This window comes from Maniola hyperantus, chromosome 24 (assembly GCF_902806685.2).
Source record: "Maniola hyperantus chromosome 24, iAphHyp1.2, whole genome shotgun sequence".
Classification (NCBI taxonomy): Eukaryota; Metazoa; Arthropoda; class Insecta; order Lepidoptera; family Nymphalidae; genus Maniola; species Maniola hyperantus.
The window spans coordinates 6,695,879-6,716,399 of NC_048559.1; the positions used below are offsets into that span (position 1 = coordinate 6,695,879).

Here is a 20,521-nt window from a genome sequence, read left to right on the forward strand (position 1 = left end):
ACGAGACGATTTCTTGTTCTTTTGAAATTAGTTAGTAAGTAAATCCATACTAAGTAATATTAGAAATGCGAAAGTGTGTCTGTCTGTCTGCTAGCCTTTCACGGCCCATCCGTTCAACCAATTTTGATGAAATTTGGTACAGATATAGCTTGCATCCCGGGGAAGGACATAGGCTACTTTTCATCCCGGGAAATCAAAGAGTTCTCACGGGATTTTTGAAAACCTAAATCCACGCGGACGAAGTCGCGGGCATCATCTAGTTTTTTAATATGGCTGTTAGAGGAGCGCCTATGAGGTGCTTGCCTAGGATGCTCTCGACATTTGATCCGCCTGTGTCTTAACCTCATCATCATCATCATCATCAACATCAACCAATAGACGTCCACTGCTGGACATAGGTCTCTTGTAGGGACTTCCACACACCACTGCGCCGCGCCGCCTGGATCCAGCGGCTCCCTGCGACTCGTCTGATGTCGTCCGTCCACCTAGTGGTCTTAACCTCATTATTCGTCAATTAATAATCAACCTACATACGATTGCGATTTAAAATTACAAAAAGTTACTAGTTACTTAATTAATTACTTAGTTAATTAATTATTGTAACTACATTTACATACAATGAACAAGAAATAAAGGATTTAAATAACCTACAACAGTTCTACGAAAAGCAAAAGGAGGGTTGTGTTTTATTTAGGGTCATATTTTTTACTAAAACCTTTCTTGAGAAAAAGGTTTTTGGTTCAACTTTACGGGATTCTAGGTCAGTAAAATTTGCCTTTCACTTTGACAGTTTGATAGAAATTAACCGTATAGGAGCTCGAGCGTAGCGAGCGCGAAATTTTTTAAGGTTCCGTGCCTTAAAAGTAAAAGGAAGCCTTATAGGATCACTTCGTTGTCTGTCTGTCTGGCTGTTGTATCTGTCAGACCGTCAAGGAATGAAAACGTGTAAGGTACTTCCCGTAGACCTACAATCATGAAAGGCAGGTAGGCAGCACCAGGGGAAAATCTGAAACCGCGAATTTGTGGTTACATCACAAAAAATAATTGAAATTGTCATTTCTTGTACGTTGGTACAGAATCTTATGTGTGACAGTCCGACTTGCACTTGGCCGGTTTTTTTATAGGTGGACCTCCGCTAAGAATGAGATTTCGGAAATTCCACTCGAGGAAAGTCGGGGCGGGTCAGCTAGTAATCCATACTATCCATAGATAAAGGAAGTAGATACGATCCATACTAATATTATAAGTGCGAAAGTGTGTCTGTCTGTCTATCTGTTTGTGTGTCTGTCTGCTAGACTTTCACTACCCATCCGTTGAACCGATTTTGCCGAAATTTGGTACAGAGATAACTTGCGTCCCGGGGGAGGACACAGGCTACTTTTTATACCGGAAAATCAAAGAGTTCCCACGGGATTTTTAAAATCCTAAATCCACGCCGACGAAGTCGCAGGCATCATCTAGTGTAGGTATATAAGTTCAGTAAATAAACATGTAATTATGACATACAGATTGCTTTCATAATATGAAGTACCATAAATTGCGCAACTTTAACTTCAGTTCTACTCGTAACATGTTTTCAAGCGGGAGAGTCTTATAATTATTTGTATTAAAAAAGTAGGAAGTACGTATAATAACATTAGTAATTACTTTCAAAATAAAGGTAAACTATATATTTTTATTTTAATATGATTATTTATCAAATAAGTATTTTTCAATTAAAAGAATATCACAAAGCATAATTAAGTATTATAATTTCTTTCGTTAGTTTTTTAATAATTAATTATAGCCCATGTTCGCGCGTTATTTTTATGAATAGATAGGTACATATTTAACATGTCTAAAAAAATATTAAGTACTTACATAATATTTTATATTAATAAATTAAAAAAAAATCTCCATTTTTGGTTAAGTACATAACTCAGAAAATTAAATTTATTGCAAAAGATTTTATTGCTATTTTCTAATTTTTCAGTTTTATCATAATTATGGCCTACCTACTTTCTATTTACATTCATTAATTATATCTTCGGCCTATTTTGGCCGAAGACGAATATTTGGCCGAATGTTGCCAAAGCCGAAGATTCAATTGCACACTAAAATTTTACTACTATCGTCGGGCTCTTTACACACGGCATCCGACAACAGCTACTTATCGGATCAAGAATTATCGGAATCGGATCGGATGATGTGCGTGAAAAGCCTCACTCTCATATCAGCGGGTCATTTCATTTTTCAGTCATACATGGTGACTTTTAGTAATCTTACAGAAGCGGTCCTAGGACGTCGTTACTATGCTGGGGATAGTGATGCTAGTCATGGCATCTCTTCTGCACTGGATCTGGTATACCAGGAGGAGACCTGGTGACCCACTCATGTAACCGGGCTCGTTGCCTTTCGTTACACACGCGCATTTGTTCAATCTTTGGCTTGGGCCAAAGCTTAGGCACATTTTGGCCGAAGACGAAAGTTTAGCCGAAGGTGGCTGAAGCCGAAGTTACGATCGGACAATAAAATTATTACCATCAGGCTCTTTTTACACGGTATCCAACCACGGTTACTTCGGATAGAGAATTCTCGGATTTGGAACGGGTGCCGTGCGTGAAGAGCCTCTTTCTCATATCAGCGGGTCATCTCATTTTTCAATCATGTCACGGTGAATTTTTAGACGCTTAAATTATTATCATCAGGCTATTCACACGCTGTATCCGACAACGGCTACTTCGGATCAAGGATTTGGATCGGATGCAGTGCTTGGAGATCCTCATTCTCATATTATCAGCGGGTCATTTCATTTTTTCAATCATACACGATGACTTGTAGTCATCTTACAGAAGCGGTCCTAGGACGTCGTTACTATGCTGGGGATAGTGATGCTAGTCATGGCATCTCTTCTGCACTGGATCTGGTATACCAGGAGGAGACCTGGTGACCCACCTATGTATCCGGGCTCGTTGCCTTTCATTGGACACGCACATTTGTTCATCGGTGGACCTTTGAGTAAGTAAATATCTAGGGTTATTTTTAGGGTTCCGCATATCTAGAGAAAAAAGTAACCCTAACAGCATCACGTCATCGTCTATTTGTCTAGGTTCTAAAATCATATAGATAAAAGGAGATGCTGATCCTTTACATATAAGATAGGTTTTTTAGGGTTCATAACCTCAAAAGGAAAAAAACCGGCCAAGTGCGAGTCAGGCTCGCACAACGAGGGTTCCGTACAACAGTCGTATTTTTTCGACATTTTGCACGATAATTCAAAAACTATGATGCATAATAAAAATAAATAAAAATCTGTTTTAGAATGTACAAGTGAAGACCTTTCATATGATATCCCACTTGATATTTATCTTACTTCGAAAATTGAAAATACTAATTATTAGTTTATGACCACAATTTAATTTTTTTTGTGTAATGTAACCACAAATTCACGGTTTTCAAATTTTTCCCCTAATGCCAGCTATAAGACAGCTTGACAGACAGACGGACAGACAGACAACAAATTGATCCTATAAGGGTTCCGTTTTTCCTTTTGAGGTACGGAACCCTAAAAAGTAGGTAACACTTGTAGGATTATTTCGTTGTGTCTGTCATGTCTGTCAAGACCACGGACTAGAGAAATATCGTTATCTAAGTTAATCCGAGCAAGTGGACGAAAAATAATATATTATTTGTGATCTTTTCCAGATTTTTGGATCCAATTTAAAAAAATATCTGATGCTTGCATGAAATTGGGACACGCCTGTTATTTTCACATGGGTCCCTACAAATTTTACGGTAAGAGAAATTGGCATTATTGATCAAATCATTATCATCATGCACTCCATACGATCCAAACCCGACTACGACTACTTTGGATCAATAAAATTTACGGATCATAACTACTATGCCACTGTGACTATGCTCGCAACTTCGTCCGCGTGGACTACACAAATTTGAACCCCCTATATCACCACCTAGGCGTTGAATTTCCAAAAATCCTTTTTTAGCGGATGCCGACGTCATAATAAGTTCTTTTTACTTGTCTAGATATTTTGCAAATGCTGTGTACACATTTTATAGATACATTTATCAGCCTGTGTTTGTCTATAAGTGTCGTAGTTTGTGTTAAATTAATATATTGTGTGTGTTCCTAATAAATAAAATAAATAATTAAAAAAAAAAAAAAAAAAAAAAAAAGATTCCGACGAATTGAGAACCTCCTCCTTTTTTTGAAGTCGGTTAAAAATAATAGCTATCTGCATGCCAAATTTCAGCCCGTAGTTTCATCCTGTAGTTTGAGCTGCGCGTTTATAGTAGATCAGTCAATCAGTCAGTCACCTTTTCCTTTTATTTATTTAGATTATAAATTCTTGTTTTTTTTAGCTTTAACGCATCCAGATGACATTTATACATTATCCAACACGTGTTTTGAAAAAGATCAGTTCAGTTATGAATTCACGAAGGAACTACTCGGAGACGGTCTACTATTTTCACCGGGTAAGAAACGATCACACAATAAAGCGCAAGGACCGAAGAGCTGACTTTGAGAATAGGGTCTTTGACTGTAGTAATAAAATGACGTGATTTTTAGGGTTCCGTACCTCAAAAGGAAAAACGGAACCCTTATAGGATCACTTTGTTGTCTGTCTGTCTGTCTGAAAAACACCGTCCGTCTGTCTGTTTCAAAAAGAAGTCTTAAATTAAACTTAATTATTCTTTTTGATGGTCTTAATTAAAAACATATAATTACTTTAATGTTTGATGGTCAGTTGTTGCATTTATAAGATAATAATATAGTGGTGATAATTTTTACGTGAACTTAAAATTAAAGCTACGAGGGTTCCAAACGTGCTCAGGTCTGAGAAGAGCCCACAACAAACTCAGCCGGGCTACTTAGCTATAGCAGGTACGACTATATTATGTCTGATTCTAGTACCTAAGTACCGTATTTTTTTTAACCGACTTCAAAAAAAGGAGGAGGTTCTCAATTCGTCGGAATCTTTTTTTTTTTTTTTTATGTATGTTCCCCGATTACTCGAAGACGCCTGGATTTGAAAATTCTTTTTTTGTCTGAAAGGGTATACTTCAAAGTTGGTCCTATTTAAATTTGGTGAAGATCTGATGAACATCTTCGAAGATAGATACTGGAACTCCTCAACGGATAAGAGTAAATTGCTCGCGATCAGTGTAATAGCTTAGTAAACAGTAGATTTTTAACCAGTCATAGCATAATTCCATGGGGCCACTAAAAATTGTGAAATAAAAATTTTTTACAAAAAAAATAAAAACCGACTTCGATACACAAACACTAAAAATTGAAAAATAATTTAATTTATTACCGAATATATTATGTATACAAGAGTTAATATAGTTCCATAATAATATTTTTTGGGGTCGGTGCCAATGAGGTGCCATTGTGGAGTCTCATAAAAATATGAAGTCTAGACGATTCGCGCAGCTAAAGCTAATTGGCACCGGCACCAAAAAGTATTATTATGGAACTATATTAACTCTTGTATACATAATATATTCGGTAATAAATTAAATTATTTTTCAATTTTTAGTGTTTGTGTATCGAAGTCGGTTTTTATTTTTTTTGTAAAAAAAATTCTAGTTTCAACATGGAAACGACATAGGAAATTAATCAGTCCTACCTTCAACCAGCACATCCTCGATGGCTTTCTGTCAGTTTTCAACAGCCAAGGTCGACGCCTGGTGTCGCAACTAGCACTGGAAGTAGACAAAGGTGCTTTTGATCATTCGCCTTATGTGAGGCAGAATTTTATGGAAACTATCTGTTGTAAGTACCTCATCATCATCATCATCATTTTTAGGGTCCCGTGCCTCAAAAGGAAAAACGGAACCCTTATAGCATCACTTTGTTGTCTGTCTGTCTGTCTGTCAAGAAACCTACAGGGTACTTCCCTAGAATCATGAAATTTGGCAGGTAGGTAGATCTTATAGCTGACATTTGGGGAAAAATCTGAAAACCGTGAATTTAGTGTTAGATCACACAAAAAAAAATTGTGGTCATGAACTAATAATTAGTATTTTCAACTTTCGAAGTGAGTGACTATATCAAGTAGAGTATCATATGAAAGGTCTTCACTTGTAAATTCTAAAACAGATTTTTATTTATTTTTATGCATCATAGTTTTAAAAGTATAGTGCAAAATGTCGAAAAAATACGACTGTAGTACGGACCCTCATTGCGCGAGCCTGACTCGCACTTGGCCGGTTTTTATTTTAACAAGGTCTACAAGAAGTACCCTCACTGTAGTTTTTTTTGACAGACGGCCAACAAAGTGATCCTATAAGGGTTCCGTTTTTCCTTTTGAGGTACGGAACCCTAAAAACTAAATCCACGCGAACGAAGTCGCGGGCTTTAGCTAGTAATTAATATACCTATTTCAGTTTTTTTTTTTCAGTAACAGCATTAGACGACAGTATAACCGAGGAAGAGGCCCTGAACTACGTGAAGTCCTTTGAAACGTACATGAACTGCAACATTTCAAGGTTCCACAGACTCTGGCTGTATCCAGACTTTTTATACAAGTACAGTAGCATCAAGAAGAAGCAAGATGAATGTGTAAAAGTCCTGAACAGAGTATGTGATTCGGTAAGAGTTTTATAACTAAACTAGCTTATGCTCGACTTCGTCCGCGTGGACTACACAAATTTCAAACCCCTATTTCACTCCCTTAGGGGTTGAATTTTCAAAAATCCTTTCTTAGCGGATGCCTACGTCATAATAGCTATCTGCATGCCAAATTTCAGCCCGATCCGTCCATTAGTTTGAGCTGTGAGTTGATAGATCAGTCAGTCACCCTTTCCTTTTATATATTTAGATAGAAGATGATGCCCGCGACTTCGTCTGCGTGGATTTAGGTTTTTAAAAAAACCATGGGAACTCTTTAATTTTCCGGGATAAAAAGTAGCCTATGTCCTTCCCCGGGATATAAGCTAACTCTGTACCAAATTTCATCAAAATCGGTTGAACGGTTGGGCCGTGAACAGACAGACAGACAGACAGACACACTTTCGCATTTATAATATTAGTATGTAATTTTGGATATCTCACATAGCCCGACTATCGAAAGCATCTTAGGTCCTTTATCACAGGGTGACGTGCAGGTGTGCGGGGCGTCCCCCCACCTCATACTCTGATTGCCATCTCAACCTGTCGCGGACTATACGGTGTTTCGCCTACGGCGTTAGTCCACAATGTGCGTTATGCGATGCAGTTCTTAGTGATCCATTTTTGTCCTCCGCGGACAAAACTGGATCACTAATGGATCACTATTCCCTCGTCTGCATTATCATTATCATGATCAACTCATCGCCGGCTCACTATAGAGCACGGGTCTCCTCTCAGAGTGAGAAGGGTATCCTCGTCTGCCCATGGTCGTTGTATGCCGAAATAATTTCTCCTTTAAATTTCAACAGGTACTCCAAAAGAAACGGGCTCAGAGAAGACAAAATAAATCTTTTGAAACTAGCAAAGACCAAAATGGCAAGTATTGGTTATATTGGTATATTGATACCTCAACGGGACCCGGGAAAGGACTCAAGGTCTGTCAAGACTGACAGACAGACAACGAAATGATCCTATTAGGGTTCTTTTTACACGACTGTCCAAAAAAAGGCTAGTAGGTAATGTTTTTAGGATTCATGTATGAGTGTATGTATGTTTTTTTTCCACCATAACTTCCAAATGCCTGAACAGATTTGGATGTACGGGGTATCGCTAGAATCCTTACACCATCCCGAGTGACAGTGGCTATAATTTTTTTTTTAAATCCATACGCATTATAAATGCGAAATTCCCCGGGAGGCCAGCTATCGCTCTACCAAATTTAGTCAAATTTAGTCAAAACGGATGGGCCGTAAAAGGCTAGCTGACAGGCAGACGGACAGACGGACAGACGGACAGACGGACAGACGGACAGACGGAAAGACGGACAGACGGACAGACGGACAGACGGACAGACGGACAGACGGACAGACGGACAGACGGACGGACGGACGGACGGACGGACGGACGGACGGACGGACAGACAGACAGACAGACAGACAGACAGAGTGAAACAGAAAAAGTGTAATTTATTTAACGATGGTACGGAACCCTTAGTCCGACTCGCACTTGGCCGGTTTTTTTTATTACTTAGGTAGTTAGTTACTACTTATTTGTTTCCAATTGAGTGCTGTGCTACTTTGTGAATTTACTTGTTAACAGGTCCAAAACTGAAAGTATTCATGGACCTTCTTATGGATTTGGACGAAGGTGAACTGACCGACAGAGAAATAAGAGATGAGATGAACACCATCATAATGGCGGGGCACGATACGTCCGCGAACGTCACAGTGTTCGCCTTTCTGTTGATCGGATCCTATCCACAAGTACAGCAGAAAATATATGAAGAGTAAGGGAGATTACGCACTGCGTCGGATCCGAATCCGTGAAAATACGTTCAGTCATATAGAATTATTTGTATGCATGTTTAGTAGTGGGAGGGCGAGCGGTTGAAATCGCATGCTGCATGTTGCACCATACAGATTTGTCGGTTCATTGTATATCATGGATTTCCGCAAAGTAATGCCTGTAAATACAACATTTTATGTAGGTACTTAAATTAACACTTCCAGACTACAAGAAGTATTCGGCGGCACAGACAGAGATGTGGAAAAGCAGGACCTGTCGAAGCTCGTGTACCTAGAAGCAGTTCTCAAGGAAACAATGAGGTATTACGTCATGGCGCCGTTCGTTGGCAGGTACCTTGACCAGGATGTCAAGCTGAGTAAGATTCTTTCGAACCGACATTTTTTTTCTTATTTAGTCCACAAAACTGACTACAATTTATTGTATGACAAGCTGATGCCCCCGACTTCGTAGGTACGCGTGGATTTAGGTTTTTAAAAATCCCGTGGGAACTCTTTGGTTTTTCGGGATAAAAAGCTTATGTCACTCTCCAGGTCTGTAACTATACAAGTATACGCATGCAAAAAATCACGTTGATCCGTTGCTTTGTTGCGACGTGATTGAAGGACAAACCAATAAACCAACACAGTCTAGTCCGACTCGCACGTGACCGGTATTTTTTGTTTCTACGCGTACAAGTTTTATTTGAATAAAAGTCTATTTCTATTTTTGTAAATTCCAGAAAACTGCACGCTCAAAGCCGGTCACAATTGCATGTTGATACTATACGGCATCCACCGGAATCCAATCTGGGGTGCAGATGTTGAGGAGTTCAGGCCTGAGAGATGGTTGGATCCAGCAACGCTGCCCAAGAACCCTAACGCTTTTGTTGGGTTTAGCCTGGGCAAAAGAAATTGCATAGGTAAGTATAACTTTAGTTTTCCTTCATCATCATCATTATCAACCAATAGACGTCCGCTGCTGGAAAGTCTTTGAACAGTGCCTGTTGCCAGTGATGGCATATGGATCCGAGACATGAAAGCTCGGAGTCACTCAGCGGGCGATGAAGAGAAGCTACGCTTGGGGTTTCTCTACGTGATCACATCAGATGTGAGGAGATCCGTAGGAGAACTAGAGTAACCGACGAACGGGTTGCGAAGCTGAAGTGGCAATGGGCAGGGCACATAGTTCGTAAAACCGATAGACGTTGGGATCTCAAGGTGTTAGAATGGCGACCTCGCACCGGAAGACGCAGCGTTGGATGACCCTCAGTAAGTAGACGGACGACATCAGACAAGACCGGGAGTCGCTGGATGGCGGCGGCGCATGACTGTGGCGTGTGGAAGTCCTTACAAGAGACCTATGTCCAGAAGTGGACGTCTATCGGTTGATAACGATGATGCTGACCCACCCTGGCTTGCGCGCACACTTGTGCACTATATTAGCTCCCGCGCAGTTGGTTAATATCTATGGAGATTGGCTGCCGTGGTTGGAATTCGGTCGGGCGGACATCATCAGTTTGAGATAAATTTTGTTGCAACCCCCTTATACTGATTATCTTTGTTTTCAGGCAAAACCTACGCAATGATGTCGATGAAGTCCCTGCTGAGCCATGTGCTCCGAAGGTTCAAGATCCGCGCAGACCACACCAAGGCGGTGATCAAGTTGGATGTGCTATTGAAGCCCGTCGCCGGACATTTCGTGTCTATTGAGGACAGATTAAACATATAAGTTTATTAACTTTTGATTATTCCTGCCTAGTGCCTACATCCAAACGTCAAACCGTAGAGATCCTCATGGAATCTTCAACCTTCCCAGTCCCACGCCTTGGAATAACGCCTAGCTATTGTCTGAGACGCCTACGTATAATATTATTAGCAATTTTATAAACAAGAAGAGCTGTGTGATTGCTATTTACTTTTTGTTTTACAGTGGAGCAAAGCAAAACACTACTGAATAAACAATTTTATCATAATACAATAATATTACAGTACGCGGCAGGCAGTACCTAGTGCTAATGTACCTTTACAAGGAGATAGCAGATTTGTAGAGCGTTGTCTCTGTCGTTGAGACCGGCAAAACGTCATATAGGTTTGAGTGACAGAGACAAAGCCGAAAAGTCATTCTAAAGGCGTCGTACATCCGCGTACGGCGTAATGTAGTACCCAAAGAATTTTTTTTTTTTTTTTTGTTTATTTGAAAGTAATCAACAGCGTAAATACATAATTATTATTTAAATTTAAATCTAGGTATAACAGAAGGCCAAAAGAGATTAGGTACTTAAAATTATAATTAAACTATTTTAACAGAATAGAGTTAGAATAAATGTAGGTATATACAATAATAAAATAAAATTACAACAGTGTGTGTATGATTGTATGTGTGTGTGTATGGTAGTACCATTAATGTAATTATTTGTGTCAAAATCATTATACCTAATATTAATTATTATGAGATGAGTATAACTAAACTTAATATAAAATTACAAAATTTTTGAACGTTATTCAACTTTGACGTTGACAAATCGCAAACGTCATAACAAAACTAGGATCATGGGCCCAAGACTGAAACGTAACATCCGACCTATCATTTGTTAATGTATTTTCAGTCATATTAGAACCAAATAAGTGCTATTATTGTACTATTTACTTACGTCTGATGTCAAGTGCTGTCAAATTTCTTATCAGCCGGTCAAAGATCAACAAACAAAACGTAGTGATTATATACTCTTTGCAACAAACATTATTTTTACTGAATTTCCGTAATTAACTTTTGTTACGCTGTCGCCAAACTGTATAAATTAGTGCCGTATACCTTTAAGTCTTAAAATTCACTACAAGTTATTTTAAATTGTGTGAAAAATATAAAATAAACAGTTATACTGGAACATAACCTTCACGTTCCAATTTATTTTATAGTGATTACGTAATTCGTTTGTTTAGGTACCTATTGAGTTGTGACGATAGCATAGAACGACCACTTCAAAATGAACAACACAATCTGGGCTCGGCGCGCGATAACGTGTATAAAAACTCATTTGCCTGTGAAAAAGGTTATTAGTACGACAAGTGTTCGAAACTTTTCTGTAAGTTCGCGTAGAAACATGAAGCTCGTTCAATTCGTTTACAAGAATCATCCTAGCGAGATTCGCGCCGGAATCCTGAAAGGCGACAGCGTTGTTGACATAAATAAGGCTGATAATAAATTACCTAGCACTGTATTGGAGATTCTGAGGAATGGAGACATTGAGAAAGTTAAGAGGTAAGTACTATAGTAGTAGTCCATAGTAGTAGACGTCGTCATAGCAATAGCATCTTGGGACCTCAACATCTATCTACCATTAATAAATATTATTTACCTAATTTACGGTAATTAGTGTTGTAATTCAAATGAAACAAGCCATTAAGTAAGTATAATTAGGTTTGGTAATTAGTTTTTGAGGTCAAATGTCAAACGCACTGCAAAGTAATTTTGAGCTATTGATTGTGATCATTTCCTAGTTATAAGTTAGATTAATGTAGCAAATAATAATATTCTAGTGTGAAAATTGAAAAAAACCGGCCAAGTGCGAGTCAGGCTCGCGCAACGAGGGTTCCGTACTACAGTCGCATTTTTCGACATTTTGCATTATAATTCAAAAACTACGATGTATAAAAATAAATAAAAATCTGTTTTAGAATGCTCAGGCGAAGTCCTTTCATATGATACCCCACTTGATATAGTTATCTTACTTCGAAAATTTAAAATCCTAATTATTAGCTCATGACCACAATTTAATTTTCTTTGTGTGATGTAACCTCAAATTCACGATTTGATTCAAGGTTCTGGCCCCGTCACCTTGAAACCTGTTGCACTATTGTCATACCTACTCCTAGCACAAGCTTTATGCTTAAGGGGAAAGGGGAATTTAGTCAGCATGATAAACTTGGGTCAATATTCTTTAAAAAAAATCCATAGCTATCTCCATACCATTTTCAGTAATTTCTTAATTTCAGATTACAATCTACCTCTGCAGCCCTAGTACCTCTATCTTCAATAGATTTAGCCGCACCGGTCCACGGGAATGACAAGGTGCTCTGCGTAGGCCTGAACTACAAGGATCACTGTGAAGAACAGAAGCTGACACCTCCCGAGGTGCCCATGATCTTCAGCAAATTCTCCAGCAGTATCGTTGGGCCTAAGGATGCTGTGAGGTTGAGAACTCAAGTTACTGATGTAAGGATATTTAATGAAAACAATGGTAATTCAAAAAACCGGCCAAGTGCGAGTCAGGCTCGCGCAATGAGGGTTCCGTACTACAGTCGTATTATTTCGACATTTTGCACGATAATTCAAAAAATATGATGCATAAAAATAAATAAAAATCTGTTTTAGAATGCACAGGACCTTTCATATGATACCCCACTTGATATAGTTATCTTACTTCGAAAATTGAAAATAATAATTATCTAATTATAATATAATATAATACAGGGTATATATCCATTCCAAATTTCAGCCAAATCTGTTCAGTAGTTTCTGCGTGACAGAGTAACAAACACACACGCACTCACATAGGTACAATCGCTTTTATAATATTAGTGTAATAATGTGATGTTACACCCATAGCTTAATAGTGAAGACATCAGCCTCCTAATCAGAGGTGGGGGGTTCGATCCCGGGCACACACCTCTAACTTTTCAGAGTTATGTGCGTTTTTAACTAATTAAGATATCTCTTGCTTTAACAGTGAAGAAAAACATCGTGAGGAAACCTGGATGCCTGAGAGTTCTCCATAATGTTCTCAAAAGTGTGCGAAGTCTGCCAATCTGCTCTTGGCTAGTGTGGTAGACTATGGCCAAAACCCTTTTCACTCTGAGAGGAGACCCGTGCTCTGTAGTGAGCCTGTGATGGGTTGATCATGATCATGATGATTCTGAACCATACAATGAGACAGGTCTAATGACTGTTTTATAAATTTAAAAGTTTAAGGGGCATCAGTTAGCATTGTAATATGAGTAATTTGTATGTCCTCAGAAAGTCGACTGGGAAGTCGAATTAACAGTAGTAATCGGGAAAGAAGCCAGCAATATCAAGGCGGCAGATGCCTTTAACTATGTCGTTGGCTACACCATAGCTCAAGACATTAGCGCGCGAAACTGGCAGAAGGCGAAGAATGGCGGACAATTCTTACTTGGCAAGGTAAATGGTTTTAATCTAAATATATAAAAGGAGAAGGTGACTGACTGACTGACTGACTGATCTATCAACGCACAGCTCAAACTACTGGATGGATCGGGATGAAATTTAGCATGCAGATAGCTATTATGACGTAGGCATCCACTAAGAATGGATTTTTGAAAATTCAACCCCGAAGGGGGTGAAATAGGGGTTTGAAATTTGTCTAGTCAGAGCATCAGTAGATAATAATTGGCGGTTCTGGCGCACTTGTGTGAGACAAAACATACAAAACGTCCATGAGTGCGAGGGAGATAGCGCTCTGCGAAAGCTAGTGTAAAATCAAAATGCAACCTGAAAAATAGATCTTGTCTGTAGGAATATGTCATTGTCATTTAGTTTTGAGACATTATCTCAAGTGCATCATTATCATTCATCAAATAATAAATTATCTGCAGAAAGAAGATAAATTTTATTGCATAACACTCAAAAATCGTGTGTTGCTATAGAGCGATAGTAGTGACTGAGGCTTTAACTATAAAATCATATAGCTATGTAGCATATATAACTAACTATATAGCAGATATGCGAACATTTGGCATACTTAAATAAAATAATAAAATTTGGCATACAGATACCTATCTATTTTTTTTAATAGAGATAGCGAGCAAACGAGAAGGCGGCTCGGGTCACCTGATTACCGCCGCCCATGCACATTTGCAGCACCAAAGGAACTGCCGATGCGTTGCCGGCCTTTTAGGAATTTGTTGGTCCGCCCCTTGAATAACCCCATGTTGAACACCGCCGATGGGAGTTGGTTCCACAGTTTGCATGCCCGTGGAAAGAAGGATCTAGTACAACGGACATTCGAAGTGCGCCAGACACCCAGGTGGTGAGGGTGAAATTGCTCACGGTGGCGCGCGGTGCGGTTGTATTGACGTAGATACCCGCTAAGAAAAGAATTTTTAAAAATTCGACCCCTAAGGGGGTAAATTAGGGGGTTGAAATTTGTGTAGTCCATGTGGACGAAGTCGTAGGAATAACCTAGTATTTCCATAAATAACATGCACTTACCACTTGCACCCGCTATATCTCTGACTAGCTGATCCCCGCGCCTTCGCCCGTGTGTATATTATACAGGGTTACAGGAAAATAGGACACGATCCCGTTAAGGGGTTATAGTACAAGACATTAGCTATCAAACGACCCCTAAAGTGCTTATGCGAAAGTGTATCGTTTTCGAGTTATTCATTTTTTTATTTTTTTCTTGGTAAAAGGGTGTTTGCCACTTTAAAAATTAATTAAAAAAAGGAACAATGTAATTCAGCAGATTTTTTTTATTTCTTGCTAGTACATATCCTTGATAATAATAAACAGTTATAAAACTAAAAAAATCTTGAAGCATTTTAAAATTACAGCCCAAAAACTATACAAGTTTTCGATTTTTAAATTTAATTCTTTGAATAACTTGCAAATTTTCTGTAAAAATTACTATGGCACTTATCCTGCGGATTATTTTAAAAACATCTACGTTTCGTTAGCTATCCATTGGTACAAAAAAATTACAAAAAAAATCATAAAATCAAGAAAAAATTACACAACAAAGAGACCAGGTAGAAATTTCTAACAAATGCTATTGCCCAAGAATTAAATCAGAATCAATGTAAAAACGAGTTTAATGCAAAATAGTTAAAGATTATTTTTAATGAGGTCAAAAGGTAACATAAAATCAGTCAAGTGCGTGTCGGGCTCACACACGAAGGGTTCCGTACCATCGTACAAAAAATAACAATTTTTAATTTTTTTAAATTTTTATGGCAGCCATTTTGTAATTTTTAGTATTTATTGTTATAGCGGCAATAAAAATACACATTCTGTAAAAATTTCAAGTCTCTAAGTATTAGGGTTCACGAGATACAGTCCACTGACAGACAAACGGACGGCCGGACGGACGGACGGACGGACGGACGAACGAACATGAAATTTTCACAAAATGTGTATTTTTATGGCCGCTATAACAAAAATTACTAAAAATTACAAAATGACCGCCATAAAAATTAAAAAAAAATAAAAAGTATTATTTCTTGTACGGTGGTACGGAACCCTTCGTGTGCGAGCCCGACTCGCACTTGACTGATTTTATATTACCTTTTGACCTCATTAAAAATAATCTTTAACTACTTTGCATTAAACTCGTTTTTACATTGATTCTGATTTAATTCTTGGGCAATAGCATTTGTTAGAAATTTCTACCTGGTCTCTTTGTTGTGTAATTTTTTCTTGATTTTATGATTTTTTTTGTAATTTTTTTGTACCAATGGATAGCTAACGAAACGTAGATGTTTTTAAAATAATCCGCGGATAAGTGCCATAGTAATTTTTACAATTTGCAAGTTATTCAAAGAATTAAATTTAAAAATCGAAAACTTGTACAGTTTTTGGGCTGTAATTTTAAAATGTTTGAAGATTTTTTTAGTTTTATAACTGTTTATTATTAACAAGGATATGTACTAGCAAGAAATAAAAAAAACTGCTGAAATACATTGTTCCTTTTTTTTATTAATTTTTAAAGTGGCAAACACCCGTTTACCAAGAAAAAATAAAAAAATGAATAACTCGAAAACGATACACTTTTGCATAAGCACTTTAGGGGTCGTTTGATAGGTAATGTCCTGTACTATAACCCCTTAACGGGATCGTGTCCTCTTTTCCTGTAACCCTGTATAGCCTATGTCACTCAGGAATAATGTAGCTTTCGATTGGTGAAAGAATTTTCAAAATCGGTTCAGTAGTTCCAGAGATTACCCCCTATAAACAAACTTAACGACATAACCTCTTTATAATATTAGTATAGATGATAAAAAAATGCATTTCCTCCTTTACAGTCCATGGACACATTCTGTCCACTCGGGCCCTGCATCACCACGAGCGATGAGATCGGTGACCCTCAGGACTTGGAGATCAAGTGTAGCATCAATGGAGTCCTCAAACAGAAGAGCAAGACTGACCAGCTAGTCCACAAGATTCCCAACATCATTGAAAGATTGACTTCGTAAGTATTATACACGCCAAAACAACTAGCTCTTTATCAGCCTGTGCCTTCTGATTCGCTAACTCAGTGTCTAACACTGAATAACGTAAACATTCGCTATAAAGGATTTTTGAAAATTCATCTCCTGAAGGGGTACAATCATCATCATCAACCAATAGACGTCCAGTGCTGGACATAGGTCTCTTGTAAGGACGCAGCGTTGGAAGACCCCCCACTAGGTGGACGGACCACATCAGACGAGTCGCAGGGAGCCGCTGGATCCAGGCGTGGCGTGGCGCGTGGCATCAGCTAGTAATATATAAAACGTAAAGCTGGCTGACTGACTGACCTATCAACACATATCTCAAACTATTGGACGGGTCGAACTAAAAAGTAGCACGTAGATAGCTATTATGACGTAGACATCCGCTAAAAAAAATTGAATTTTCAAAAATTATTTCTTAGGGGGTAAAATAGGGTTTGAAGTTTGTGTAGTCCACAGGACGAAATAGCGGGCATCGTGTAGTATTATATACGAAGCCTTTGTCCAACATTGGCATCAAATCCGTTGTCTTTCTCTAAACTAAATTTAGAGTATCTGCATCCTTTTCTTTTTAACAATGCTAAAAAGGGACAGAACATGAACTTTACATTTAAAGACTCAAAAATTTAGTACACGCTACAAATTTAAATAGTAGGCTCGCGACTGTGCGCTAAAATCACGGGTTTCACCATCTAAAAATTAAATTTAAAACTGTCAAACTGCATCTGTCCTTTTCATATTACATTAGTAAGAAGAGGATGCGAATACTCTAACATTAAGTTGTGCTCAGATTCAGTACCATTGGGACTTTATTTTCCAGGGTAATGACGCTTCTGCCGGGCGACATAATCCTCACGGGCACACCAGGGGGAGTGGGCATGTACCGCGACCCGCCCGAGTACCTCAAACCTGGAGATGTCATACACAGCGAGATACAGAACATTGGCGTGCTGGAGACAAGGGTACAGGCGTTTTAGACAAGACTGTCATACATTCTACATCATCCATCCATTAACCTGGTTCTTCTTAGAGCCTTCTTAAACTTTCACACAGATCTTGCAAATGGGGCACCTGACAGAAGCGTAACTTCGCATGGAAATTTTAGAAACCTAAATCGGCGGTTCCTCTGGTGCTGCAAATGTTCATGGGCGGCGGTAATCACTTAACATCAGGTGACCTGCCTGCTCGTTTGCTCGCTATCTCTAATTAAAAAAATCCACGATGAAGTAGGGGGCATCAACTTGTATTATAAAAGCCTTTGCCCAAAAATGGGAGTTTATTTTGCGGGGCAGTATCCTCAGTACCTGAAACCTGGAGATGTCATACACAGCGAGATACAGAACATTGGCGTGCTGGAGACCAGGGTACAGGCGTTTTAGGTTCGACATTGGAAACCAAAAATATAAGTCCCGCAAATTGTTATTGCGCTGGAACCATGTCTCATTAACATCGACATGATGTCATTTTGACGTCAGCCGAAATATAAATATACCATCAGTTCGAAACTTCAGTCTAGTGCTAATTTTTTTTTCTAGGAGCAGGAATAATCCCTAACGGACTTTGTCTGTCGACAGGGTGTGTCCGACTCGCACGGACTAAAAGACCTCCCCCTCTGCGAGATCAGCACGGAACCGTATTACATTACTTCGTGCTGACCCTCTGGTTGCTCTCTCTCCTTTTTTTCTTGCTTTTCTCTTTCTTCCCTTCTCATAATTATGGCCCTCAGCATCTGACCGTATCTGTGCCACTCATCCTAGTCTAGTGCTGACGTCACGGCGGCTACGTGCCTTAGCAATTTGCGGGACTTATAGCTATAACTTCAATATGTAAAAAATACATACAGGGCACAGACGTTTTAGAAAAAATTGTGAAATTCATTCAACATCATCCATCCATCCATCCATCAACTTGGTTCTTCTTAGAGCCTTCTTATACTTTCACACACACATCTTGCAAATGGGGCACCTGACAGAAGCGAAACTTCCCATAGAAATTTTAGAAACCTAAATCCACGACGAAGAAGCAGGCATCATCTTGTATTATAGAAGCCTTTGCCCAAAAGTGGGAGTTTATTTTGCAGGGCAGTATCCTCAGTATCTAAAACCTGGTTACGTCATACCCAGCGAGATACAGAATCTTGGCGTGCTTGAGATCAGGGTCTCGATTGCGGTAGAATGACAGCTACAGCCTACAATGTCACGATCGCAATCACCTCTGATTGGTCGACGCTCGCTACAATGCATTGTTGCAACAAGAATTGCACAAATTCAGCCAATCCCAACAATAGGCTACTTGACAATTTTTTTAAGTTGGTCTTAAATGGTTAATATTTGTCCTATTATATCAAAAAAATTAACACAATATTTTTTTGCGCCCTAAAAACCGTAAAACTTTAATTTAAAAAAATATTTTTCTTAGACAGGTGAAAACACTGTCGGCCATGTTTGGCCGATAGATTATCTGTGCTCTGACGTCATGCATTTGTAAACAACAGTATAACCCTGTGGTTATACTGTTGTTTACAAATGCATGACGTCAGAGCACAGATAATCTATCGGCCAAACATGGCCGACAGTGTTTTCACCTGTCTAAGAAAAATATTTTTTTAAATTAAAGTTTTACGGTTTTTAGGGCGCAAAAAAATATAGTGTTAATTTTTTTGATATAATAGGACAAATATTAACCATTTAAGACCAACTTAAAAAAATTGTCAAGTAGCCTATTGAGATTGTAATAATGATTGATGCAGGTTTTACGAAATTGACCTACAGGGTACAGGCGTTTTAGACAAGACTGTCATATATTCTACATCATCCATCCATCAATCTGCGGCTTGATTGCGGTAGAATGACAGCTACAATGTCACGATTGCAATCACCTCGGATTGATGGTGATGCTCGATCACTATTGGCTACAATGCATTGTTGCAACTAGAATACCATAAATTCAGGCAATCACAACAATTGCGATTGTAATAATGATGTATGCAGGTTTTCCGTAATCGACCTACTGGTTCTTCTTAAAGCCTTGAAGCTTCACACACACATCTTGCCACCTTCTTGTGGACATCTGACAGAAGCGAAGCTTCTTATGCATGATATATAAAATCTTGTACTCTGTCTCGCTCATTCATTTGAGTAAGCATAGGTACGCGCTGTCCAGTGTAAAGAGGTGCTTTCCAACGCCGCGATCGTCCATTTCACTTTTTTCAGTTACGTCCTCATCCCAAACGTCCATTAAGAAGTTTCGCTTCAATAATTGTGTTTATAAAACATACAAACGAATTTATTGTTCTAATATTTAAACTTCAATATAAACTTTGCAATAAAAAATTGTATAGTGTACAAATCAAAATGTAATTATTAATGTATAATTTTGAATAATGTAAGGATATAAATAAAATATGAATAATATTGTTATCAAAATATCTTTTATTTAATTTAAAATAGGAGAAAATATCTAATGCAATCCGTCAACATGCATGCGTCCGTGCATCAAGGATCACGAAAATAAAGGTGGCTCTACACTAGCCAGTGGGAAAAGAGCGGTAAATTCAAACAAAACACATATAGATGGCGCTGTAATTAAAATCTGTTCAATATTTTTTGTGATATAACCACAAATTAACGGTTTTCGGATTTATTCCTATACTCGTGTTACTTATAAGACCTTCTTATCTACCAAATTTCATGATTCTAGGTCAACGGAAAGAACTCTACAGGTTTTCATGACAGACACGACGGACAGACAGATAGACAAAGTGATCCTAAGTGTTGTCTCTCCCACTCATGAGGTCTATGTGACGTTCTGTCAGATTCAACGCTCTACGAACCCGCTATCTCTTTCTACAGGTCGATGTACAATATTTTCTGCTGCGTACTGTACTGTATAA

General features: G+C 38.5%; 2 protein-coding genes and 1 long non-coding RNA gene across 4 annotated transcripts in view; 2 read left to right on the forward strand and 1 right to left on the reverse strand.

The window, feature by feature from the left end:
• LOC138404063 (uncharacterized) overlaps positions 1-20,521 on the reverse strand; it is a 33,928-nt gene that overhangs the window by 2,148 nt on the left and 11,259 nt on the right. The window lies entirely within an intron of this gene.
• Positions 1,576-10,136, forward strand: LOC117993433 (cytochrome P450 4C1-like). The gene is made up of 10 exons (XM_069506943.1): positions 1,576-2,997; positions 3,685-3,774; positions 4,363-4,476; positions 5,594-5,779; positions 6,408-6,598; positions 7,426-7,492; positions 8,216-8,402; positions 8,626-8,777; positions 9,141-9,320; positions 9,969-10,136. Exons 1-10 carry the CDS (start codon positions 2,856-2,858, stop codon positions 10,127-10,129), a joined length of 1,470 nt encoding a protein of 489 aa, XP_069363044.1. The 5' UTR covers positions 1,576-2,855; the 3' UTR covers positions 10,130-10,136.
• LOC117993504 (oxaloacetate tautomerase Fahd2a, mitochondrial) lies at positions 11,138-18,910 on the forward strand. Of its 2 annotated transcripts, XM_069506991.1 has the most exons (6): positions 11,138-11,659; positions 12,394-12,613; positions 13,415-13,579; positions 16,441-16,607; positions 17,450-17,538; positions 17,941-18,910. In XM_069506991.1, the coding sequence occupies exons 1-6, from the start codon at positions 11,385-11,387 to the stop codon at positions 18,006-18,008; spliced, it is 984 nt and encodes a 327-aa protein (XP_069363092.1). In that variant the 5' UTR covers positions 11,138-11,384; the 3' UTR covers positions 18,009-18,910. The 2 variants fall into 2 exon arrangements, with proteins under 2 accessions (XP_069363092.1, XP_034837201.1); XM_034981310.2 differs by lacking the exon at positions 17,941-18,910 and having other exon boundaries at positions 17,450-17,646.